This window comes from Centruroides sculpturatus, unplaced genomic scaffold (genome assembly GCF_000671375.1).
Source record: "Centruroides sculpturatus isolate CEXI.00-Female unplaced genomic scaffold, Cexi_2.0 scaffold51, whole genome shotgun sequence".
Lineage (NCBI taxonomy): Eukaryota > Metazoa > Arthropoda > Arachnida > Scorpiones > Buthidae > Centruroides > Centruroides sculpturatus.
Window position 1 is genome coordinate 428,013 of NW_019384329.1, and position 27,476 is coordinate 455,488.

A 27,476-nucleotide genomic window follows, 5' to 3' on the forward strand; every position below is an offset into this window, starting at 1 on the left:
TCAAATCTGTGCTGTTTCCCTTATGGAAGACATTCCCCCTCTATTATGCCCCTATTAATGCATCTAACGCAGAAAGACGGTTACGCAAATAGAAAAAATAACAAAGTTATAGGCAGTTGCAAGCAAAAGTCATGTCCAACAGGGGATCACGGCTTCGAAAAGTTTAGAACCCTTGCATTAAAGCATATGTACCATATTTACATAATTTAAATTTGTTGAGTCCTCTACGTATTATTTTTTCAAATAAATGTGTAAAATGTTTAGAAAAAAAGAAAATTTACTAATAAAAAGAAATACTTACTCTAAATCTTCAAATATCTTTAATTTATTATAAAAACTGAGCCATGTTTTAACCTTTACTATTTCATTATAAAGTTTGAAGATTCCTAACTTCTCATTTAAGTCACTTTCGAGATTAATGACTTTACAATGTCTAAAATATACAGCGGATCATGTCCGACTTCTCTATTTACATAATTCTCTTAACAACAACTTTAAAAAGAAAAACAAAATATAAAATACTGCGTATTCCCTTTTGACAGATTAAAAAAAATGCATATATTATTTATACATACTTGTTACCAGTTTTCTTTAAAATACATAAATTAACTTGAACCAGAAATAAAAATATCCCGAAATCAACCTTCGATTATTCGATTAAAACTTTCAAAATTAAGAATTTTTACACGTGGAAACAAAAATCACAGATTCAGATAGTCCATAAGAATATATACAAATAATACAACAGAGATACACATGACAATTATCCCGAATAATCCCATCGTGGCTGAAAAACATTTTAAAATGTCATTTAATTGGCATAATTTGAATAATTAATAATTAAACAAAATTAAATTTTTACCTTGCTTCGGAATATGATGAATATTAATGTGGTTGTCTACGGATATGCTGATGAGAGACGTGTCTTGTCCGCCGGTTATCCGAGAGCTTTCTTCGCAGGATTTGAGGAATTCTAGGCCCGTCACAAATATGTTATGAGCTTTCTCCGCGTGGTATATCCTCTGTAATGATACGCATATAGCAAAGGTATGAATACTGGTAAAATATTCAAATTTTTATGGTATCGTAACAATATCCTTCAATTACCTGCAAACTGAATGCTATGTATATATTTACACTTCCGGTCAATGTCCCGACACCAATGAATCTACCATCATCGCTGAAATACAAGCATTAGATATATCACATCTGTAATTTTAAGTGAAAGTATTATAGGGATGTAAACTGTATGTTTTTTACTTTACCTTACGGCAATAGCCGACAACATATCCATACCCGTTTTCACCATCTTTTCCACATTATAACTTTTTGTGTTCCACTTTAATAAATAGCACGGACCGGACTGCTTCTTCCTGATGGCCGGATTGATTATAGTGAACAGACGGACGTCGCCTACCTTACCTTCCACGATGCCAAATCTGAATATTAGTAAAGTTTTTAAAATGTTTACAGTTAAAAACAAAATGTTTATTTATATTTACATACCTGCTACCTCTAAATACATATTTTTCATCATTATTGGGTAACTCGTAAGTTAAGTCATGAAGTTTTTTCCCAGTTTCTAAATCCCATACGTAACCATGGCCATCTCTTGAAATACTCACAAGCTGAAACACACACACATTAAATTATTTTCAATACACAAATTATATTGTATTTTCAAAACAAGCTTTTTTTATGTCATTTTACTTACTTATTATATTAAATATAAAGCAAATTAAAGTAATTAGAAATTAATCAAAATCCTGTTTCATTGTTTAAATTTATTCTAGGAGTGATTATCATCATATTAATGTTGTTATTATTTAATAATAAACTAAAAATACTAAAAAGTACTTTTATATGTAATAATTCTAAGAAATACTGTTGTAAACACTAATCACACAAATCATTAATTTTTGTTAACTGGGGAAGTTCTAAAATAAAGGGCTATGACTGTAAGCTCTCTTGGTCTATATCTAATTGAAGTATTGTATCATTTTTTCTCGTGATTTACAATTATGGAAGAGTCAAGGAAATGTTTATACGTGTGGTACTTCACTGTGGTGCTTCAGAAGAAGTTGAATAATATGAAATGTTTGATAAATTATTAAGTAAACAGGATTTGAATGCATTGTCATCTACGATATCCTCTATATTTACATTAGACCTACCCAGTGAACATAAAAACTTTTAAATTATAGAATAAACCACTTAATACAGTTGTGAATAAAATTAAAACAAATATAAACCTTTGAATACAACTACAAATTCTATAATCTTTCTTAAAATTTTTATCATATGAAAATGCCAGAGTATCTATCTATATTCGATTTATGATGTCTGATACTGCCTTCCGATCTCCAGTAACCCTCTCAGACTTTCTCTATCCATACAGCATTCCTCTTTAATCCCTTTTTCACTACGTTCTAACTTTTCTCCATCATACCAAGTTTGTCTGGGTCTTCCTCTCTTTATCCTTTTTTTGTGGATTGTATTCCATTGATATTTTTGGGAGTCTCTCATCACTCATTGTTTTCACATGTCCAAATCAAATAAGTTGTTTCCTCTTTACTTCTTCCAAAACCAACTCCTTCAATCCTATTAGGTCTTTGATTCTCTCATTCGTTATTCTTTCTCTTTTTGAGATTCTGCATGATCTTCTCAATGCATCCATTTCAATCGTTGTTACTTTTCTCTTCTCTTCCGCAGTCGTTCTCCATGTCTCTGCGCTGTATAACAGAATGCTTTTAACAATAGCATTATATATTCTTTTTTTCTTGATCTAGTTATTTCTTCACTCCACCGTATTCCATTTAATCTTTTAACTGCTCTCTTACCTTGTGATAACCTTGTATTAATTTCTGATGTATCTCTTCCATCTTGATGAATTAGTATTCCAAGATAATTGTAATGTTCACATCCCTCAATCTTTTCTCCTTCTTCCAGTTCCATGTCTGTTTTAGCCTCTCCTATGCATAAATATTTTGTTTTACTCATGTTTATATATAAACCTCCTTTAAAATATTCCTGTTTTATTTTTCTTATCACGTATTCTAGATCATCGTTATCCTCTGCCTTAATCATCTGATCATTTGCAAATCGCAATGTAAACATTGGTTTACCGTTAATATCTATTCCCATATTACAACATTTTTTTCCCCATATTTTCAATACTCCTTCTATGTAGATTTTAAATAAAATTGGTGAGATACAACATCCATTTTAGTCCTTTTGATACCATAAATCCTTCAGATATATTTTTATTCCAATTTTTATTTTTGTTATGGATTCTCTATATAATTCTTTAACTGCTTTAATAAGTGTGTTATTAATATTTATCTCTTTTAATTAATGTCTCCCATAGTTTTGACGTTGGGACATTATCATATGCATTCATTAAGTCTATAAACCACAAATAAGTTTCCTGTCCTGTTGCTAATCTTTTCTCCATAATCTGTTTAATACAGAAAATATTGTCCCTACATGATCTTCCTGTTCCGAATCCACTCTGCTCTTCTTTTTCTTTTGTTTGATATTCTTTTTCAATTAGATCGCCATCTTATTATTCGTCCATATAAACTATTAAATGTTGCTGTTATTGTAATTACTCGATAGTTCTCACATTTTTGTTTATCTCTTTTTTTTATAGATAGATGTCAAAAAAGCCAATTTTCCATTCTTTTGGAATGTCTTCTCCATTAAGACACCTTTCAAATAATTTTGTTGTCATTCTAAATATTTTTTCTGTTCCATTACTTTTTTACCAGTTCTTCCAGTATTCCACCAGGACCACTTGCTCTATTATTCTTCAGTTTTTTACATGCTTGTTAAATCTGTTTTGTCTCTAGATGAATTGATTTATCCTTTTCTATATTTATATCTTCTGTCATAAATTGAATTCTATCTTCTGTAAATTCCTTTTAAAAACTGCTAAAATCTCTCTTAAGTACTGTACGAAAGCTGTCTTGTACTTTTTTTTTAAACTCTTTCTGCCCTGTGGGCACTAAGATGGCCTCTTTTACAAGGCCCACTATGGGTTTGGCCAGACTCACAATGGGGTGACCGGGTGGTGAGAGATGGGGACCGACATATCTGAATGGATCACCCCCGAAAAATTTCTGGGGATTTCTTGACCCGTCTGGATTCAATCCTGGGTTCCCCAGAGCGGTAGACTGCCACCTTGACCGCTCGGCCATCCGAGTATCAAGCTGTCTTATACTATACTATATTGTCTCGTCTTTGTCAATAAAGCATTCTCCCAAAATTCTCTTTGGATAATGTATCAAAAGTTACATCAAGAGATGAAGCCTAACATTTATGTTAGGCACCATCTCTTGATAAATCTAGGCTAAACTGTGCATTATAAATTGTGTAATTGTGTTCTATTTAATTGAGAATATATGAAATAATATAAATTTTATTTTAATTTGTTTTTTCTTAATTTTTATTTCTAAAGAGGCTAAAAATATTATAATAATAATTACCTCATTACCAAGATAAGTTACATCAATATCATCAACTTCATCTTTATGAGCTTCAATTTCATTTGTTAATGTTAATTCTGGATACTGAAACAAAAAAGATGTATTTATTATTAACAATTAATTAATGATATTTATAATTTGTACATTAACACTTATAAAGATAAGTACTTTCCAAATTCTGATGTGGCCATCAGCACCAGCGGTAACCATCAGTTTCTTTTCCGAATTAAATCTGACTAGTTTCTGGAATGGCTCATCTTTTTTGTTAAAATCGGTCTGAAAGCTCTGAATTGGTTTTATGTCAAAACCTATCCTAGTCGGTAGAAAATCAAACGTGCTGTCAGATCTCTTTCTTTTCTTTTCCGATTTCGGGCTCTTTTGATCGTCTGTAGTCTTCTCTTTATTTTCGGCCGTCTCGGTTTCATTATCGGAATGGACAGAATTTGTCCTCCTCCGTCGAAGTGCGCGCATTTTAGTTTCAGTTTCTTCTTCTGTTTGGAACAAAAATCAAACGGGAAATAGAGAATTAGTATATATAATATTGCTTTAATGTGATTCCTGAACCAGAATAGCATGTTATTGCCATATTCAGTAACATATTTTTCCATAAATATGAAAGAGAGAAATATATAATGTAAAATAAGTTAAGTAACAAATGTATAATTTAATAAATATAGTATTAATATGTAAAAGTTACACATTTTAAGCAGCAATAATATATTATTTACATTCTTAAATAAAAATACAGTTTAAATTAATACAGCTGTACTTTACAAACAGGGAAAATATTTCAATAAATGCTTAGTTTCCAAATGAATAATGCTGCAGCTGGATTCGAGAACCTCTACCTGCTGCCATCACAATTAATAATGAGATATATCAGGAAGAAAATACGTAAAAAAAAAATTTTTTGTGTATAATTAAAATTTACTAAGAGCTTGTTTACATGATATGACTACTACCGATAATTTGTTTCACCGAAAATAAGATATGTGATGTTTACAATATGTGTTGGAATATGACTTGCAAGACATTTTAAGAGCATGTTCAAGAGCATTTGTTTCTCTCCTGAGTGGAAAGAGCATAATCTAAATCAATAATTCTGTCTGGTTTGATGTGCTGATTAGATCTTCCAAAACATGTTTCTGAAGCATCAAACCAAGGTTGCCAATAAGTCGCATGTTTATTCAAATGAGGCAAACCTGTGTGTATCGTCGTTTCGAGTGAAAAATGTTGACAAGAGTCATATCATGTGAGCTAGCATAAAGTACAACATTAATATTAAAATGTTTAATCAAAACATACTTATCTATCATCAACAGCAAGTAAATTAACACTAAAATAAAACATTAAATGTTTAGTATCACCACAGTTACAGCAGTATCCGCACATCCCTTTATCAAAAACACAAGAAAATTTTTTAATGTTTAATTGTTACTCGTTCTCCAGACGGATTATTTAGCGATAAGCGTAACTTTTGCCGAAAGGAACTAATCACAAAAGGAACACACCAGCAATTGACTATGCCAACTTTATTACACAAGGAAATGTAGAAGGCCCATAATACATTTCCTTGTTTAATAAACTTAGCATAGTCAATTACCGGTGTGTTCCCTGTGTGATTAGTTCCCTTCGGCAAAAGTTACGCTTATCACTAAAAACACTTTTCTAAATTATTACGTTGTTTGAAGAGAAGTGAAGATACACAAGTCAGCCTTGAGAATCTCCAGTTAAACTGGTTTGTTTTATTAACCTAACTCTATATATCGATTTTATATTTAAATTTTAAAACGCAAATAACATTTCAAAACACAAAGACAAGAAATTAAAATAATACTTATAAAGCATAAATGTTAGCAAGTACTAAAAAAAAAAATAAATTATATAAACAAGAGGGAAAAAAAGAAATAAAACAAATAGTGCAAAATGCTAATTTGAAATAATAAGCAAATCAAAATGCACAATTATTGTGTTACTGATTACAAAGTTACAATATCAACATGCTTACTGGACAGTTAATCACATTAACAACTGCTCACCTTTAACCTTTGGTTTTTGAACCTCACCATCTTTATCTGCATCCAAGATTTTGTATTTCATCTGATAGATCTGACAGGTCCCTTCCATTCCGGCCGCTAGCACGTGATGTTTCCCGTTGAAAAATACCACGCTGTTCATTATGGCTTGACTTCCGGTCTCGTAATGCGTCACCGATTCGGCGCGACAAGTAGAACCGTTATTGATCAATTCGTAAATTTCCTGTAATTAGTAACGTAAGCTATAAATTTGAGTCCGGATTTAGGCAGGGAGATTTGTGTTTTTTTTTCAAAATAAAAAAAAACTATTGTCTGGGAGTAGACAGGAGCTACTTTTTTCTAAGCTTCTTTAGGAACTACATATAGGATCTTTCGCCTATTAAATGAAAACCTCTCCCGTCGATCAGTCTTCTTACAATACGTTAACTTTCAACGGAAATCGATTGCTTTATTAATTCCATGTCAATTCTTTTTGAAACATCATTTTTACATTGTTGCACGAGCCCTATTCTAGCCGAAATCATTCTATCACCAATTTCGTCTAATGATGAAGCACGTCTATTGTTGGCGAGCATTACGAACAACGTAACAAGCAAACCATATTTAAAATTTAATTCTCAACCACACCTCGCTATCCTGAACAAATTTACACCCGTAAGATGACGACGGGAACGGAGAAAAGTTAAATTTGGGTATAGACGTAAATCATCTATATTCAAGCTTATCAAATTCAATACCCGCCGTCAATTGCAATATATCATCATAGCCCGACGATATACGGCAATTGACGGCAGGTATCGAAACATACTGCCGTAGTTAAGACATTTATACTTATCGAATGCGCAAGACTTATTGTAGAACAGTATTAGAAATGCAGACTTTTATCTACAACTTAACCTGCTCTAGGATAAGTCCTTGATAAAAGTCAACATTCTAATTATTAATTTGGCTTTTACATGTCAGGATTCTTTATTTTGTTCTTTAGAGTGAGCAATTCAGTAGGAGCACAATCAATAAAATCAGATGAAAATTCAGAAGTGAGCAAAACTCAAATTATGGTAAGATCTGTGTTAAAAAATGACATTATGGTACAGGAAATGAGGAAAATATACTGAACTTTTACCAATATTACCATAATATTAACTTACTATAACGTTTGGTATGCCAGTTTTCGCTTGTCCACCTCCTCCGGCCACCAGAAAATGCCTTTCTGTCAGAATGTGCACAGTATACATTGGAAAATTAACTCTAGCCAACAACTGACCCCTGCTCTTGGCCACCATCTTGACTAGTTTTATCTGTCTATTGCACGTGACGTCGCATATTTTTGCCGTTCCTTTTCTAAGCGATAAGTTATAAATGTCGAGTTATAAAAATAATACATTTACGTAAAAATACGCAACGAATGCTTTTGAAATGAATAAAACGCTTGGTTTGAATTTTTAAATCTTAAGCATGACGTAAACTTATTAGTTTTGGAAAAGAGGGGACAGATGGCGTGTCGATGGTAATAAATCTCTGGAATATTATTATGCGTAGTGATGGTCTAAATTTGTCGAATTGTTTTGGGAGTGTTAAATTAATAAAAGTCGCGTATAATTTAGAATTTTAGTATAATTTACTCTGAATATTTTAGAATATATTCGTTAGCTATGGGCGAAGAGGGGCACCCGCTACAGGGAGAGCCAAACCAATCTTTTACAAACTCATTACTGTGCTAAGAAGATCGAAATTTAAATTTGGGCCGTGTCTGGGTACCCTAGATGGCCGGTGTGGCACTTGGGTCACGTTAGATACCGGGGATTCCTCCAAAATTCCTCGAACAAGAATGTTTGAAGTCGACACTGTATATGGGGCTCCCTAATTCAGATGTGTCTGGGATCCATTGAATCTTTTAAAACGTGAAGAAAACCCGAAAACTCTATATGGTAGGGCCGTTGCTGCACAGACAAAGAAAGCTAATCACGCTGTTTGTTTCATTTGAAATGGCCCTGCTTATTTGGCTTTATCAAGCAAAGCACTCATTGTAATCTTCTCCCCATAACGAAGCGTGCTCAATCCTTTTCATCCATGAGTAACCTACCCTGGATCATCATCTTGATATTCCTAGTATGCATTTGGCCGAATGCCCGAGACGGTAAAGATGTTAGCCTTCCGTTTTGAGGAAGCCGGGTTCGAGTCTTGTTAATTTAAATAATAACCAGCGGGTAATTTGTTCCGGATATGTTGGACGTCTTTCCTCATTCCGACCGCCTCTATTGTGGTCCTGGTCCCGTGGTAGGCATGGCAAAAATTTTACTAGGATCCTATAGAGCAGAGTTGAAAAAGTGTGTGTTTAAATATCTTATACACGAAGATAGCCAACTCCACAACAGAAGTGGAGTATTAGCACATCAGTGCCAAAGTGACATTTTGAACGTGCCCCATAACCACTAACAAATTCATTAAACTTATTTTAGCTCGTATTAAATATGCTTTCACGAAAATTTTCTGAGATTTTTCGGTCTCTTGGATTCGATTCCGCTGTTCCAGAGAGGTAAACTGACTCCTTAATTTGATCACCGCAATGCAAATACCACGCGAATTTCGCGTTGTGGACTCGCTCAATGAGCGTTTTCGTTCTTTGAGCGTAATATATATAATAACATAACCATCGGAAACCTGTCATATATCATGTTATAAAAATTTTTCTTGCTGGCCCTTATCATAAATAGATATTGAGACATTAGGCGTTTTATGAAAATCATGAACACAGAATTTAGCCGGTATATATAAAATAAATTTAGGGGAGTATAATACATGGCCATGGCAGGTCCGTACAGAAAGGCGGCGGTATAATCAGCATTTAATGATGGAAATCATGGCATTTCCATGATTTCCATCATACTGAGAAAATTTACCGCACGGCCCTGGCCATGGGCCTCTGCGGAGAGGCGCAAACAGTCAATTGCCCTCCGTGGAAATCGAGTAAAAAATTACAGAAATTATAACCGTAAAAGTGATTGAGATATGTAATCTTACGCCCTCGACCATAGGGGTTGCTTTGATGTAATACTTTATTCTATGATGTATAGCACTTGTGTCAGGGAAACCTCAAAAGTTAAATAAAAATTTATTGATGCAATTACTTGTTTCCAAGCTTTGTCCCACCGTGTAGAATTTCTTGCGTACTCCTCTATGGCCAAGACGTTATTATTCACCTATCTATGCATAAGACCCTCCTATAATGGCAGGGTTACATAGTCTAAATATTCTGAGACCTCACGTGTACATGAGGACTTTAGAGATNAATAACATAACCATCGGAAACCTGTCATATATCATGTTACGAAAATTTTTCTCGCTGGCCCTTATCATAAATAGATATTGAGACATTAGGCTTTTTATGAAAATCATGAACACAAAATTTAGCCGGTATGTATAAAATAAATTTAGGGGAGTATAATACATGGCCATGGCAGGTCCGTACAGAAAGGCGGCGGTATAATCAGCATTTAATGATGGAAATCATGGCATTTCCATGATTTCCATCATACTGAGAAAATCTATCGCACGGCCCTGGCCATGGGCCTCCGCGGAGAGGCGCAAACAGTCAACATTGTTTTCCCTGGAAATCGAGTAAAAAATTACACAAATTATAACCGTAAAAGTGATTGAGATATGTAATCTTACGCCCTCGACCATAGGGGTTGCTTTGATGTAATACTGTATTCTATGATATATAGCACTTGTGGCAGGGAAACCTCAAAAGTTAAATAAAAATTTATTGATTCCAAGCTTTGTCCCACCGTGTAGAATTTCTTGCGTACTCCTCTATGACCAAGACGTTATTATTCACCTATCTATGCATAAGACCCTCCTATAATGGCAGGGTTACATAGTCTAAATATTCTGAGACCTCACGTGTAATATTTTATCAATGAGGACTTTAGAGATTTTATCTTTCCAAATGATTAGCTTTACTAATTAGTGATTAATTTTAGAAATTAATAAATCATTTAATAATAAAGTAATTTTTTTCTACAAGAAAATCCAGGAATACATAATAATAATGCCACCATTTTGTAAATATCTGTTATTCAGAGAATATATGTTTGAATAGAAGAGCAAAAATTATTTACTTACTTATTTATTAAATAAATAAATACAATAATATATAATGTAGTTTATCACGTCATTTTTTTTTAATTCGGTTATAGATTTCAACACAGGTGATAATAAATTGTTTATCACATACCGAACATTTTAAGAAAAGTGATCCTTCTAGGAAGTTCAAGATTATTTTTAGTAAGAACAAAAATTAAAATAGTCTATCCGGGTCACAATGTTGCACCTGTCATAAATTTTTTCGCTTATTTTAGAATCGACAGACTTAAACGTCCTTTGATTATTTCACTTGAGCCAATTACAATAAATTACAGATACGGATCTGTAATTTATTGCAGATTAGTTCGGTTCTTGTGAAATTCTAGAAAATTAATTGCTGATATTTATTAATATACTGAATGTAGACAGAGATATAACAATAAAATAATTATATTTAAGGTACTATTTCTCGTCCAGGTCTTATATATTTCTTTAATTAAGTTTACAGTATGTAAAATAAGCTGAATAACGTACACAACAATTCATTTTAACGTAAACATAATCGAAATTTTGATAATTATTATCGTTATTTAAGACAGATAACACATTAAACACGCTTAGTGTTAATAAATTATGTACTTTCGAGCAAAATAATATTATATAAAACAGATATTTATGATAAAAATGATCTAACACGTGCTTATATTTTAGTGTACTGTATAACAGAACGTCTGCATGTTTCCTATACACTTCTAAACCGTTTGATCGATCTAGCCCGAATGTACCTACCGGTTTCGTCTCCATAATACTAGTATATTGCATTATTATATAAGTAAGCATTATGTAGTAATGAACGAAGGCGCCACACAGTCCGTAATCGTACCCGTAATGATGATTTCAGAGCTTATAGGGTCTTCGGGATTTGGCAACTCCGCCCGAGACTTTTAATATGTTTTTTTCCTAACTTTAATATTTGTCTCTACCTCTTTAAGCCGGACGTATCCTTTAAAAATAATCTTTCCTCATTTAACTCTATTGAAAGACCATTTTGTACTCGAATACAAACGGCATCATTATGATATAATTCGATCCATTTTGTTTACGAAGATGAGCCTTTTTTAATCACAATGCGTTTACTGTACGAATTTGTAATTAAAGAATATATAATTGTCTTTTTTACACGGAACAATTACACGCTTGTAGTGTTGCATGAATTTAAAATTAATAAACGTGTCTATTTCAAACACTAAAAGCAAGTAACGGATAAAACTATTGGAAGACGAAATGAACATAACGACTAAGTTGTTTCTTTATTGGCTATTAGATGTCGCTATTATCAAATATTCGAAATGGACGATGGGAGTAGAGGATTGTAATGGGTCGTCGTGTGTTGTTCGTGGAAGAATTACGTGAAACTGACCAATAATTCGTGTGTAAATGTGTAAAGAATTGACTATTTAACCAGGTAAACTTGATTTATAAATTTATCACTTTTACTTATAGTTACGCGAGTTGTACGTGTGGAACATGTCTTGATTATTGTAGATGATAAAATAATTTAAAGTTACCTATTTATTTTTACAGCGTGTGAGTAACATAAGAGAAAAAAGGATCTATATTTGTTTAATGAATGAATAAAAAATCAATTTAAATATAAACATAACCTTTGACACTTGAACCGAAGGGTCGGAGAGATTTTAAACGACTTCAGCTCACCATCTGCCTGTAATTAAAATTAAAACAATTAATTAATACTTCAGACAGTACAATTATTTAAAAATTTATATATTGATCTACACTGTAAAATATGCTGTATTTTGTAGTGGGTGATTTTTAAATATTTAATACAGAAAATAATACACGAAAACCAGTATTTGAAGGACTTTACTCAAGGAAGTTCGTGGCTGAACGTGTAGTTATTACCCGAAAGATAACTCAAGTTTTTCTATAATTATAGAGGGAAGTTATTATTTCCTCACCGGATTATAAGTTAATTTATGAAAGTATCGAGAGTAATGTCCGTAAAGAAGAGAGAGAGATTGTGAAATTATATTATTACGACTCGTTTCGAACAATCGTTCAAACAAATTCAATAATAAATTAGAATAGAAGACGGTAATGTGCATGAAGTGATTGCCACTTATTACGTCTATATGGAGACAATTTTGAAAATTCAACAGGAGACGTATAGAGGAAATAAATTAAGTTGAATAAATGGCCTTTTATTAGGGTCATTCGAAGGAAGTCTATCAAATAAAAATCCAGTTAATAGACTTTACTGTATTTCAATAATACAGTTATGCTCGGTAAACATAAAAGATTCTTTGAGTACGACGCGGTTCGCCCTTCGTTAAATATTTATTACTACCACCGATCCGACTCCCGATATATTTTTTTATAATTTTAACCTGGTTGTGTGCTATATTTAAATTGCCTTTAATTCATAATAAAAATACGAGCCGACAATACTCGCTCCATTTAGAAAATTTCTGCTGCGATAAACAGAAAAGCGAAATGGTCTGATTGTCAAATTGGAAAGTTACTCGACGCCTCGCTTATATATTTTAAAATTAAAAAAAATATATATATATATATATATTTGGCAAAAAAACAAGATTACTTAACAGAAAAGAATATATTGGAAGTATGCGGAGTTTTAAAACCTGTAAATGATGTTAGACCTTCCAGATTTCTTAGTAATACTTCCTCTTTTCTGTTGGCATTATTCCAGATATCAGTTATGTTTAGCATGTCGGTTGTCAAACAGGTATGATGATAAACATAATATTTTGAAATTTGGTATTTCGTAAAAAAAAAGAAAAAATTCAAAAATGAAATAATATAATTAATTTAATAACATATAATTATAATAAATACTATATGATAATTGTTAATTAAGTTTTATCGCGGGGAGAACGTCTTCATCGTCGTAACTCGGATAACTCGTTTAAGTTTAAAAATAACCGTCGATAAATAATGTAAAATTATGTGATATTGATTGAAAAACGGCTTATTTTCCACTGCGGCACTTACGACCTTCATCGAATTATTTATATTTATGTATAATTAAAATTGTTTTGTATCGTTTTATAAATATTTGAAAATGAAAATAAGACAAGACAAAGAACTGATGATGTGAAACCATTTTAATGATAGTTCTTGGAAGGGAATGCAATAACATTTATTTTTAACAGGGATGAAATAAGTAGTTAATGACATGATATAATCAACTAAGGATTTAATAATTAGCTTAGTGTTTCCAGTTCTGTTTTCAAGAGCAAATAAATTGGATTTTCTTTTAGAGTGCATTAAAAATAAGGTTTTAAACTTGTCGCATTTCATTCTTTAAATGATTTATCTTATTATTAATGCCATGTAATCAATAAAATTCTTAGATAGACACTCATAAAATTAAAGAATCTAGAAATTACTGTTAATTCTGGCTTTGGATCCATTAAAATTAAGAGTAAAAAGTTTCTGAAAATGTTTACCTCTCTAAAGATGGCTTTAGTATTAACCAATTGCCAAAGAATAGCCTTTTGTATTTGTCAAATTATGCACGTTTGCCGAGCATCAGTTTCTTTTGGAAATTATGAATATTTGTACCCTTTGATTGGGTATAATATACTGACAAGGAGTGAGAAATGGCGAATACAAATTACGAAGGGTCGGCCACAATGCTCGGTATTAGCCAAATGTTTACTCGGCATTCAGTGAATACTGAATGTATGGAGCTGCCTTATTCAGGCTTCTTTAATTTAATGAGTATATATCTAAGTATCTATTATTTATTTATGGAGTCATTATATAAGCTAAGTTAATATCATGTATTAGTTATTAATAAACATTCAATAATGACTTTAATTTTTTAAAAATAAAATCAAAACACACAAAATATAATTTGTACATATATACTGTAAAAATGATTTAAAATTCATGGAACGGCAGACAGAGAAATAATGATAATTTGCATTATTAAATTATAAATTAATTAAGATGGATTTTTATGTTTGTTTCGGTTTGTTGCAAATATTAACTTTAAACAGACATAAATACTTTTCTATTATAAAGTGTAACATGGTCCAAAACTTAGTTAACTGATATTATTACTTAGATGAAGACAATTAAATTATTTAGTAACTGAAAATCCATAACGATGCATTTGAGCATTAGAACATTATAAATTGTTTACTGAACTTGAAGGATCTGCTGTGGATTAGTTTTGTTGATAGATACAACAATTAAACTCTCATGTAAAATGGTTAATTGATTTTTGGACCATCCCATTTATTGAATACTAGCAGACCCCGCCATGCCTTGTTGTGGCTCAAAATGTATCTATTATAAATGTATAACACTTCCCCGTGAGGGAAAATTTTTTGAAAAATCCCTTCTTTGTGTACATTCTCTTGACATACTCTATTAAAACGCAATCAAAAACACAAAAACCTGCATCTAAAATAGTATAATAGAAGCCAATTTTTCACAGTAAGCCTTAATCCTGTCTCTCTCCCCTGCGGGGGGAATATTGAAAAATCCCTTCTTAGTGTACATTCTGTTGACGTACCCTATTAAAACGCAATCAAAAACGCAAAAACCCGCATCTAAAATAGTATAAATAGAAGCAGAGTTCTTTACCGTAAGCCTTCTCCGTAAGGATTACCGTAAAGAACTGTCCATCCCCATGTTTAACGGAATAATATACAGCCTATGTCCACCCTGAGGTTCCATTCTAAATATTGGTGAAAGAATTTTTGAAATCGGATGAGTAGTTTTGGAGATTACCTGCTGCATACAAACTAACATACATACATACATACATACAAACATTACCTCTTTATAATATTAGTATAGATTTCCTATTATGTGACAAGAAACTTCACCCAGTTTGTAATGATTTTTCTTCTTGTAACCTTCAGTGAGTAATAACAAAAGTAAGACAATGAGCTAATCATCTAGTAAAATAATATCAGGTATTGTGGAAAGAACTATTGTGTTCAAACCAAAAGTAAAATGCTGGTATGACGTACTCTTTGATACATATTGAAGAACAAATTCATTTGATCTAGTTTCTTTTTAGGTAATCAGGAGTGATTTGTTTCTCTTTACTAATTTCTACTTATTCATTTATATTGTTAAATCTTGATATATTTAATATATTATAATTGAATCATCATCTACATAACTTCTAAATTAAATGTTTTTCTATAAAAAGTAAGCTTTTTTATACTTGAAAATACACTAATCAAAATCTTATTAAAATTCAGGCACTCGTAAAACCTTTATGAAGATTTCGGAATAAATCAATAAAATGATTTCGTTAAATAATTTTAAGCTTTAACAATTCGAGAATATTATATAAATGTCGAAAGGTGTAGAGAAGAATAATAATATATTAAGTACATAATTATCATTATTTCATTAAACTCAAGGCTGTTGAATTTAAGTTTAATTTTGTTTTTTAACCTTGATGATAAAAATTTAAGTTAAATATTTGAACAATTTCACAATGAGTTTATATTTTGGCATTTTAAATATTTAGATTAAATAAATAAATATAAATTAGAATTTCTACGGTTAATTTCGTACTTGAATAATTAAAAAAAATTTTCTTTTATAAATTATATTATATAATCTGCGATGAAAACTTTAACTAAGCGGGAAGGGGATTCATTGTTGTTTTTAAAATGAAATTTAAATGAATGCAAAGTGTATTAAAAAGCATTAAAGTAGCTCCATGATATGCACTTTTCCAAAATAAATTGCAGATAAGTTTCATTGTTTTCTTTCGGTAATGATAAGGTATGAAATCTAAAACAATAATAAGTAGTTGGTTAATGAAAGAATATCTGTATTTAATATCCAAGGATAATTATCGAAAGATAATGCTACAAATAGTAATTATATTACTGTGCCTTACAATTCCAATTGAACTAAGACCTCGATTATTATTATATCCAAGATATTTGTTATTAATTTATCATGAATATTTATATTAAAGAAAAAAAGCGAGGGGCAAATGTAGTTAATAGGAGAATATATATAAAAAAACTTTCTGGAATTAAGTATCCCGTAACAATAGATAGTATCTGCTCTTATCCTCCGGTCTATCAAGTAATACATAACAGCGGTTAATCTGATAAGATGTAATGAATTATACGAAATCTAATTTTCTTGTCATATCGTGGAAATTCTAGTTTGGGGTGGAAAGTCTTTATCTTTATTTCCTATATCTTCCATCACAGAGTTCATTGACATAAAAGGCAGGTGTTAGGTGACTTCAATGAAGGTTTCTAATGAGGTGTTTCCTTGGGTGACTGGTTATTTGAAAGGCGTCCACCTGCTCTACAGGTAAAATATACAAACCAAGGACCTACAATATCTGTAGGCTCGTCCTTGTTCTGTTTAAAGTAGAAAGTATGCCAGCATGTCTTCCAAACGCTGGTAGTATTTTTTAATTAAAATGTCTTTTGTTATTGTCTTCTCTTAACAAAGGTCGTTATATTTTAATAAATAGAATATATCCCCCTTAACAATGCGTAGTAAACCATTGCCGATCTCGTGTTAAATAGAAAGTACGTTGTATGTAGACGTGTTTAAAAAAAAAATTTTCGGCGGTTATGATTTATAATTAGCCCGGTTAATTCACTCTTCAGGTACGTAGGTGGTTTTTGAAAGCGTGTTTGAAGGTCGGTAGCATTGTTAGTGTGTTGGACAAGCTGCCGAGCCAGTTGACAGCTGACGGTTGTCGGAGTGGGACCACATGAAGTTGTGTCAGACGTACGTATGCTGTTATTTTCAAGTATCTCCCGTCTCTCCCAATTACGAAACGTGTCCATACTCGAGTGGAGATGGCACTGAAAGTTTTTGGTATTGGAAAAGTCCGGGATCACGGTATTATGACGCAATCAGGTAGGAACGAGACGTTTCCTTTGTTACGTTCGATTATTTTTACAATTGGATAGAAGTTCTTGCGGTTTGTTATAATAGTTTCGAGTAAACCTTACGTTTTTCTATCCGATAAAATCACTTATCTACCGAAATTTCGATCCGTTTTAGCGACGTTTTCCCCCATTTTAAACGAGGAAGACAGAGAAATTTGATGAATAATTCTAGTATACGTTGATAACTTAGCCGTTTTTCATAGTTTTCATACCAAAGTAGATTTTTTATTATGTAATTTAACCGCAGGGAAACATTACTAACATCATTTATGTATTAGTAACATTCATTTTTTTCCCGTTCTGCATATCAAAAATGTTTGTTTCATGCGTAAAAGCCGCAAACTCGCCCATTTCCAGTAACGGCATCGCTTATTCTAAACGTTTGTGTGGCTTGAAACGTTGAAAATTTACTTTTATAATGTGAAAAATTAACTTATAATGGTTTCTTTTTTAATCGAATTTTCGTAATTTAACTACGAAATATTCTGCGATGACCTTTGCACGCAATATCCTTATCCGTTTTAATAGCTTTTGATCAATTGACCCGAATGTTTTAACTGTTCTCATCGTTAAAATTTGAAAAGTTTGAAGTATTAGGAATGCTGACAAGTAGAAAAATTCTCACTTTTTCATACTTAAGTTGGTGTTTGTTTGAATTAAAACGTCAAAACTACGGAAAATTGGAAACTTTAGGAGGCTTTATATAAATTTTCCTTTGTGTAGATGTATGTATATATTCGTCTAGTAAATAAAAACGTGGAGATTTTAGCTCACGAAATTACCGAAATTTCAATTAAATCCTCGAAATATACTATACGATTCTAAAATAATAATGCTTATTCAGCATTGTAAGAAGAATTTGCAAAGCTTGCTTTTAATGCAGAAAATTAATTTTAGTTTTGTATAACGGACAACTGTTAATTGCAATTTTTTTTATACAGTACTTTAAACACGAAAAATTCTCGTTTAAATTACAGAAAATTGCTAGTAACCACTTTAATTTAAATAAACTAGTCTCTATTTTCACACAAATTAAGTTAACGCTCGGACGACATTTTTTTTCTTTTTTTTTCAAATTTGAACGCTCGAATGTCACTTTTTGCATAATTCGAACGCTCGAACGTCCATTTTTTTTTCAATTTGAACGCTCGAACGTCAGTTTTTGCATAATTCGAACCCTCGAACGTCAATTTTTGCATAATTCGAACGCTCGAACGTCACTTTTTGCATAATTCGAACGCTCGAACGTCAGTTTTTGCATAATTCGAACGCTCGAACGTCAATTTTTGCATAATTCGAACACTCGAACGTCACTTTTTGCATAATTCGAACGCTCGAACGTCAGTTTTTGCATAATTCGAACGCTCGAACGTCACTTTTTGCATAATTCGAACACTCGAACGTCACTTTTTGCATAATTCGAACGCTCGAACGTCACTTTTTGCATAATTCGAACACTCGAACGTCAATTTTTGCATAATTCGAACGCTCGAACGTCACTTTTTGCATAATTCGAACGCTCGAACGTCCATTTTTTTTCAATTTTAACGCGATAACAGCTAAATTATTGGGGCCAAACTGATGAAAATCTATTGGTATTGCTTGTTAAGTCCGTCGTTTAACGAATAAAAACGATTTAAAGGCCAAAAGAATTTTGACTGTCCTTAAATTGGTTTTATAGGAGGCACACATCTTATTAAATCATTTAATTCGAGAGTGGGTTGATGCCCAGTAAATTGGGAGACAGTTTTCCACTTATCTCTACACGAAAGTTCATAAAATAACGAACAATTCGACTCCAATTTCAAGAAACGTCAATAATTGATAAAAACTGCGTTTAAACTTACCAAAAAAAACGCGAAATTTTCGTATTAATAATCGATCAAACCTCACTTTTAAAGATGGCGGGCGGTCTTTTTGTCGTCTGCTCATTTTCTATCTTTAGTAACATTTTATATCGCGATTTTTCGTACTAATATAACGTATTATTATCGGAATCGTTCCGTATTACATTAAAAAAAATACCGGTAAATTAATTCACTTCGCGGTTTTATTTCAGTATCCGCTATATCACGTGACAGTCGAGGAATTTGAATATCGTCACGTGATCGCGTTTCGTATCCATTACGCACTTTCGTATTTTACGATATAAACTATTTTAACGCTATTCGCCGCTATTAATTATAAAATGTTACGGAATAATAAAATCGTCGTAACACCTGCATATTTTAAACGACAACAGCGGGTCGTTATGGAAACGGATACGGCTCATTAAACGCCGGGGTTGTGTAGGTGGACGATCCGTTTAAACGAGATCCGCTTTCAAACGTTCGTTCTCATTCAAAAAAAATCTCCAACGAGTTGTTATTATTTAGTCAAGACACGCCCGTTTCATAACGCCCGCGTAATTTCTACTTTATTGTTAACGCAGTAGCACAATTGAATGAGTACCTCACTGTAGTAGCACATGACCACGTGGGTTCGACCACGTGGGTTTGAATTGCCTTAGGAGTCAACCTTAATTTTTAATTCTTTCCCAGTGTTTAAACTGTGTATATTGAAACTATAGCGAAGACGGGAAGAAATTCTCGGATATTATATCATTTATAAGACATTGAATGCCGTCCTGCCTTAAAAATAGAGATTTTTAATGAGGAAATGATGCCTACAAATAACATTCTCTGCTACACATTCCCCCCACAGCTCCTTAAGATAAGGAACTTAAGTAGAAAATTATCTTTTCGAACCAAACACGGTTTGCCTCCGATCGCAGAAATTGCAGAAGAGCGATACCGGGTTCGATTAAACTGGAGCTTATTATTAATTACTGCCGGGGACTACGCGGAACGTGTTACGAATTCTTACTTGTTGCCTCAGAACTTAAACGTTCTCAGTTGTTATTTTGCTCTTTGGTAGCATTTTTATCAATTTAATAGCCTTAGATAATCGTTATCCTGTGTTTAGAATAGATAATTCGCTTTCTAATCAATTGTTTAAATTTTATTTATCTAAATGCTATTTACGATGATGATAAATTGAAATTTGCCAAGAGTATATTTTGTATTTTCTGTAATTTAAGTATTAAAGATGTATCGAGATTTAAAGCGTGTGTTTATTTTATTGAATGAACGAGATGTGTGCGCGTGTTAGGTTATATAAGATGCGAGCTGTTATTTACTGTGTATTTATTTAATTATATAGATAAATAACGTAAATTATGTTACGTTAGACATTTAATGGTATTTTGAAATGATTAAGATAAAGAGAAAATTAAATAGTTTACTTTACTGTTTAGTTTATTCTTTGTTACAGTGAAGTCCATTAGGATAAGTGATAACTGTCCCCTAATTTAGTTTTGGTGCATTCTTCTTAGAGTTTAGAAAGAATTTAAGATAAATTATAAGCTTATTGTACTAAATAAATAAAATAATAAACAGAAATAATCACTAGAAATCTGAACTGCACTTATTTAATGTATTCAAGAAGCTTTACTCCATATTTAGATATTTATCTAGTGCTTTCGACACTTTAATATGCAATTTTTGAAGTTTATTTTATAATTTTAATAATGTTTGTCTTAAAAATAAAGGCGTGAAATTGCCAAAAAACATTGGGTAACGAGGCAATTTATTATAGAACATTAGATCTTGCAGGTAATCAGTGTTTTAGTATTTCTGCATTGCGGAATGAAATTTTAATTACCAATTTTCAACAGAAAATGCCATTTTCTTATCTTTAAATTACTACATAACTGTCATAATATCTTCACTTTAATCTATTGTTGATTTTAGGAAAATGTTGGCAAAAAACTGTCGAGAAATATCACTCGATATTTTTGATTTAAAAAATAAATTCTAAATAGAATTAAGTTTAAATTAAAAAATTTAATCGTCGTCATTGTTAATTCGTTAGAAAAAATTATAAGTTAATGAGACGTTAAAATGTTGTTTAATTCTCCAAACAAAACAGGTGATTACTCACGATAATTTTAAAATGTTTTAGTGGCAGATGGTCTTGTGACCTTGTATTATATTAGCCAATACTGCTTTAAATATAAATGTGCCGAGCACACTGACGGGTTTTCCAAAATTGGGTGTGTACAGGTAAAATAGACAAAATGGTGGGTTGTAATACTAAGAAGTAAATTTATCTTTGTCTTTCATCTAATGTAGAGTGCATTTAGATAAATATTTCTTCTATTCACTAAATTTCCACTTTACAAATGAAAAATTGAAAGACGTTGGCCTTGGCATTTCAGACTCGTAAGGATCATTTATTTGTTGAATGAGCTGTAATAATCAATCATTGAAATGACAAGTATTGGTACGTGAATAAAAATCATCTACGACCGTACAATGTTATACATACGCCCGTATTTATTTATTTTTAAGTTGTAGTAAGGTATTAGATTATTATTTTTATGATTACATTGTTAATTTTTGTATAGAAAGAGTAAGAAAATGATAATTTAACAATAATGACAGTCATCAAGTAGTGTGAGGTTCTGTAATCTCACAATAAGACCCAAAGGCTCTGTAATACTGTACTGATGTGGTAGTTTGTGGTATGAAATGAATTTCTGCAGTATTCTTTCAATATAGATGACGGGTGAAGCTTTTGTCAATTATTGGTTTCAATTCCTACTTTGGTTTTTGTATTTTGGCAAAAGTGAACTTACACGGATTTAAGGGAGGGAGAAAGATTTCTTTGTTCGTGTATAGTTTGGATGCTAACGTTTATTTCTTATAGAGTGACTTTTAAACTGTGTGTATGTACAAGTGATTTTGTGGATTAAAAAAGTATGATACGAACACAGGAAAGTAAACAACCATAAAATCCAGCACAAATTCTTTAATAACTGATGTTTTTTGACCTTTTTCAAAGACTCATCAGCCTGCATAACTTCAAACAGTAAAAATGCGCAAAGAAATCTATGGATGAAACTAAGTGTGCAAATTTGAACAAATGTTAATATTTTGGAATAACAGTTTTAAAAATGTAAAATTTACATTATTATTTTTTTTAAAAACTAACAGTAAATAAGGACAAATTAACGTACAATTGATAATGAAAGTACACTATTTAATACATTAAGTATAAGAGAATATTGTAACCTAGATTTGCTTTATGGCTATGGGATCTCATAAAACAATTTTTATGCATCTTTACAGTTTACGCATTGCTGCTTTGAAGGAAAAGTAGACTTTCAGTTCTGTTTATTTGAGATTCTTTAAGCTGTAGGGTTGACGGATCAGTCGTTCCAAGATGCCACAGTGAAATCCACCCAAACTTCCAGTATGGAGGCATTAAGGGTGCGACTATGCAGACGCGAGCGAGCGAATTTTCTGAGCGAGCGAGAATATGTGGCGAGAAGAGGCGAGATGCGATAAATATCAAAACCTGTCAGATATGTGCGAGAATCAGAAATTTGCTCTCGCCAGCATTATTTCTCGCTTCTCGTTTCTGCATGGTTTTCCTTTGTGAAAACTAAATTGCTCACAACCTCTCGCTCGCTCTAAATTCGCGTCTGCATAGTCGCACCCTAACTGCTGTTTCATCTGTAGATATTAAACATTTGAAGATTTCTAGCCTGATTATTTCCTTTAAATAAGATCAAGAATTTTATTTTATTAAATAATTTGTGCTGGAATTAATAGTAGTTTGTTTTCTGTTTAATGATGAACCAGTTTTTGCATTTTAATTTTTGATACAAATACACAAATACCTAGATTTTGTGTATCAGCGGTGATTTATAGAGAGCAATATTAAAATGAGATATCTACATTAAAGAATAAAACTGCTTTATTGGAGTTTAAAAGTATTTAATATTGGTATTCTAGCTCTTTTAAACAAGTGATTGTTATCATTATGCTCAATAATTTAGCATTCTTCATAATGAGGATTACTTGCTCATACAATATTAAATGCTTTTAATCTTCAAGAAAGCAGTTTAATTTTAGTTATATTTATAGAAATCTAATACTAAATGAGCAATTATTTATTGTGACATTATATTTAATTTAAAATATATGCTGTCCACCTCAAATTAGTACTATAGTGTCTTGCCCCTGTACGTCATACTTTTCAGTTAGCAATGGAGTCGTATTGATCATCTATCTAACTCCTTTCAGGGGAAAAGTTATAAATTGAAATAACATTACTTCTAGTTTGCACCAGAAGTATGTATATATTTAATTGGATCCTCCTGCCCCTGAGCTTTCTATATCTGGTCTTGACTTTTATGTATATAACACCGTTCTTGAGATTAAGGAAGGATGGACGGATGACAGTGGGAATTTATGGGTCTACAATCTTTTCAAATTGCAGCCCAAAAAACTTGCAGTTCATACAAATGTTTTTGTTTCTGGTGAGTATAGACTCACAGTGACCAAGCTGTGTTTTGCAAACTGCATGCAGCTCTAGACCAGGTCTTCTTAAACTATGGGTCGTTACCCCATTTGGGGTTGCTTAGCGAAATCTTGGGGCGCGAGATTTTAATGCAAAATATTGAAAATAATTTGTGAGAGTTTGAAAATGGCACGCTTTTTGTCATAGGTTTCGTGAGTTACGCTTTGTGTCACTTCTGGTGCGGCGAGACAACGATTCAGCAACACTGATTGTAGTGTGAACTAGTGTAGTGTTGTCGCTTTTCAGTGTATTCAGTTATCTCTGTTCCATTGTAACACAAGAGTGAACTGAGGTAGTACGCGATTATTGTGTTTGCAAATTTCTATATATCTTTATTTTATATTTTTATTGGGTCGCAAAAAAGTCACAATCATAAATGGGTTGTGAATAAAAAAAAGTTTAAGAAGCCCTGCTCTAGACCATTAGTGTGGCTCCTGTATAAATTATGTATTAGATAGTTATGCTATTAGCTACACCTTCCAGAGTTGGAGTTTTCTGATTATACTTTGGAATTCTGATAAACATTTTCACTTGCTTCCATGAGAGTTTGTGCTGTTTATGTTTGATGTAAAACAGTCCACTAAGCAGTTTTTAACTAAGAATTTATCGCATACAGATAGATGTTACTTAAGAATTGGGATACATCCTGAGAAATTCATTAAATGAACATTATAGAATGTAGAGAAAACTTATAGTCTACTATTATGTAACACATTAATTAATATGTATTCTTGTATTTAAGTGTATCTAAATACAGGTGGCTACAAATTTTTACTTGTTTATATATAATTAATAAATTTTATATATATTGCAGGACTACAGATAACATTGTCACAGAAGCATGGGATAAACTGTTATCAAATACACTAAACAGTAATATGTATCATGGTTGTCCAGTTCCAGAAAAAATGGAGAAATCCATGCTGAAAGTGTTTTTAAGCAATGGAAACTCAAAAATTGTAAAATTTGGGGATGCCACAGATGTCAAAGTAAATAATTTTTAAATGTTTTTATACGAATTATTCTTTAATGATATAAGTTGAAATTTAATTTAATGTTTACGGTTCAGGGAATCATTCGTTTGGTCACCAGCCGATTATCGGATCGACCTCGGCCGTTGGAGTCCATGTATGCAATGAGACTGAACCATTTAACAACAAATGAAGTCTGTTGGTTACCAGATAATACCAGTATGTTTCAAGTTCTAGAAAGTTATTCTCGACAACATATATCCGAAGATTGGAGGTCAGATTGAGTTTTATAGTATTCTGGTCATATTCTTTCAATACCATACTTTTACTTGTTGTTATACAGGGTCTACCAAAAAGAATGTTGTAATGTACTGTACATAAAAACATTGGAAAACTGTCCAAGTTTCATGTTCGCCTGTTAAACTTTGTTAATGTAACAGACGGCACACATCCAATTGATATTCAAATTTTTTTCCTACACTTTCTACGTCATATCCAGTATACTTCTCTTATGGCAGCCACAATTCTACAGCTCCTGCAGATTACTTGTGTTGCATAATGATGAGTAATTCTGATTTTATAAACTGTAGAACACAAACACTTTCTTTGTTGTGGAGTTGCGATTTTCATTTATGGCATTTCTAGAGATATTAGACAACAAATTGTTTGAAGCTTTGTACAGTTATTCTATCAATTGGTGTGTGTCACATATGTCTCGCACAATTAACTTAATTACAGTAATTTAAAATGGTAGCATTCCTTTTGGAAGACTTTATATTATTTTTATTTTGATACTATATTAACTGCAAAATGATCTTGTTACATAAGAGTATCTATTGAAAGTGATAGAATACAAACATTCAGTTGTGGAAGAAATCTTTGTTCTTCTATGATGGATTTTGGTTCAAATCCAGATAAGAAGTTTTTTGTGGTTTATTTAACATGTTAACTGCCATCCAACTCACTGGCAGTTGTACTAATTAGGGCCGTACAGAGCAATATGACAACTGGCCGTCAAACCACTTCACGAAGACATGCAACAGCCAGCGGTCGGAGCCAACTTTATAGATGTGTGCGAAAGGCCACCACTAGGATGTAAAACAATGTCTTTCGAATCCAGGATAATTTAAACTTGAGTGAAAATACATTAGTTATGGCGACGTCGGATGGCTCTGTGCAGCCTTAATTAATACAACTGCCAGCATGTCAGATGGCGGTTAATGTGTTAACTTAGGCATATAACCATTAAAATTTTTGTTTATGAAACATAGGTATAAAAATTTAATGTAAAACAGTCGATTAAGTCTTTTCTTTTTAAATATTCTTTTGAATATGTCAAATAATTAGTGATAGGAATTTGCTGCACCAGTGGCTGAGGGATAAACATGGGAGACTGATAATTGGTCATGGGTTTATGTCTTACGTGTAAAGAAAATTGGAAAACTCCACTTGGAAATTTTCCAGGTTTTCTTCATGTCTAACATTTACATTGCATTTACATAAAAATTCTCTTGGGAGACACTTCCCTCTTGGCAGTTTTTTGCCTTATCTCAACCAATCCCATCCAATAGAATAATAGAAATACTTTGATGGAACAATTTGCTGTTATAATGTCTTGTCAAATGTTTTATGTTCATTTATTTATTATTTACTGACAAATTTTTGCATCTGATAGTTTGTCAGAGGGGAGAGTTTGATGTATAATTAAATATAACTGTACTTAAAATGGATACGTTTAGATAAGTGTAGGTTAAATAAAAGAGAAATGTTGAGTTTAATTATTTAAAAGTAGCAAATATAAGCAAGCACACAGAGATTCTGTGAAAGTATGTCAGGAAGTTTGTAAACTTGATGTTATTGTAAAGATAAACAAGTTGCTAATTATGTAAATATATAACATACAGTTGACTGGTGAGGTATGTCTTTAGTCAGCTGTAAATATATCTGACACCTAAAATAATTTTTTTTTTTTGTGATAGTTTCTCTTTTAGTTTTATGTTTATGTTGTTCCCAAGAAGTTGTTCATTGCTCATCTTTAGTTGATCAAGGTTTATTTGTACAAATGCTTATGTCCTCATTCATTTTCTTTGCAATGATATTCTTATCCCTGGGCTAGTGCAGTGGGGTGTTTCGCCACCCCCAACATTTTAAAAGTTGCACTATTCATAGATTTCGCAAGAAATATTTGTGTCCTCTTCAGTAGCTTCATGATTTTATGTATAGAGCATGCTCAGAAATTACTACGATGCTGCAGAAATTCCAGTAAGAGAAAAACAACAGTTTTCAGTGGGGTGTCCAAACACCCCACAGTATTAATTACGTTTTTTTTTAAATTTTACAAATATTTATTTACTTTTTTATTTTAAAAATAACTATAATGTGACCACATTTATTATTTATAATATAGATATAATAATCAATGTGAATAAAAATAATTTAAGTTTATTTTAATTCAAAATGGCTGACTTTCATAAACACATTGAGAAAATACCAAACATAGCAAGTTGCTTGTCATTTGCACTGAGTGCCAAAGTACAATGTCAG

General features: G+C 31.9%; 2 protein-coding genes across 4 annotated transcripts in view; one reads left to right on the plus strand and one right to left on the minus strand.

Annotated features, from left to right (window-relative positions):
• Positions 1-309: 309 nt before the first annotated feature.
• Positions 310-19,493, minus strand: LOC111629178 (prolactin regulatory element-binding protein-like). 3 transcript variants are annotated; one of them, XM_023373077.1, is made up of 10 exons: positions 19,401-19,493; positions 12,274-12,332; positions 6,527-6,746; positions 4,656-4,978; positions 4,488-4,571; positions 1,507-1,628; positions 1,266-1,439; positions 1,108-1,180; positions 863-1,022; positions 310-787 (listed from the first exon to the last, which is right to left on the minus strand). In XM_023373077.1, exons 3-10 carry the CDS (start codon positions 6,663-6,665, stop codon positions 702-704), a joined length of 1,161 nt encoding a protein of 386 aa, XP_023228845.1. In that variant the 5' UTR covers positions 6,666-6,746; positions 12,274-12,332; positions 19,401-19,493; the 3' UTR covers positions 310-701. The 3 variants fall into 3 exon arrangements, with proteins under 3 accessions (XP_023228845.1, XP_023228831.1, XP_023228837.1); XM_023373063.1 differs by lacking the exons at positions 12,274-12,332; positions 19,401-19,493 and adding an exon at positions 7,672-8,000; XM_023373069.1 differs by lacking the exons at positions 12,274-12,332; positions 19,401-19,493 and adding an exon at positions 7,672-7,999 and having other exon boundaries at positions 6,554-6,746.
• Positions 16,438-27,476, plus strand: part of LOC111628906 (focal adhesion kinase 1-like) — a 37,335-nt gene continuing 26,296 nt past the window's right edge. Inside the window, exons 1-3 of the mRNA XM_023372766.1 lie at positions 16,438-17,521; positions 24,776-24,950; positions 25,031-25,206. Of these exons, the coding sequence (XP_023228534.1) occupies positions 17,373-17,521; positions 24,776-24,950; positions 25,031-25,206 (500 nt within the window). The 5' untranslated portion in view covers positions 16,438-17,372. The remainder of the gene's footprint in view (positions 17,522-24,775; positions 24,951-25,030; positions 25,207-27,476) is intronic.

What these genes read in the sequence shown, in the direction of transcription:
- LOC111629178 (XM_023373063.1), bottom strand. Translation starts at nt 7,806, where the DNA reads ATGGTGGCCAAGAGCAGGGGTCAGTTGTTGGCTAGAGTTAATTTTCCA. An exon ending in GCCACATCAGAATTTGGAAA is followed by an intron (nt 4,572 to 4,655) that starts GTACTTATCTTT and finishes TTTTTGTTTCAG; the next exon opens with TATCCAGAATTAACATTAAC. An exon ending in TCATCATATTCCGAAGCAAG is followed by an intron (nt 788 to 862) that starts GTAAAAATTTAA and finishes AATGTTTTTCAG; the next exon opens with CCACGATGGGATTATTCGGG.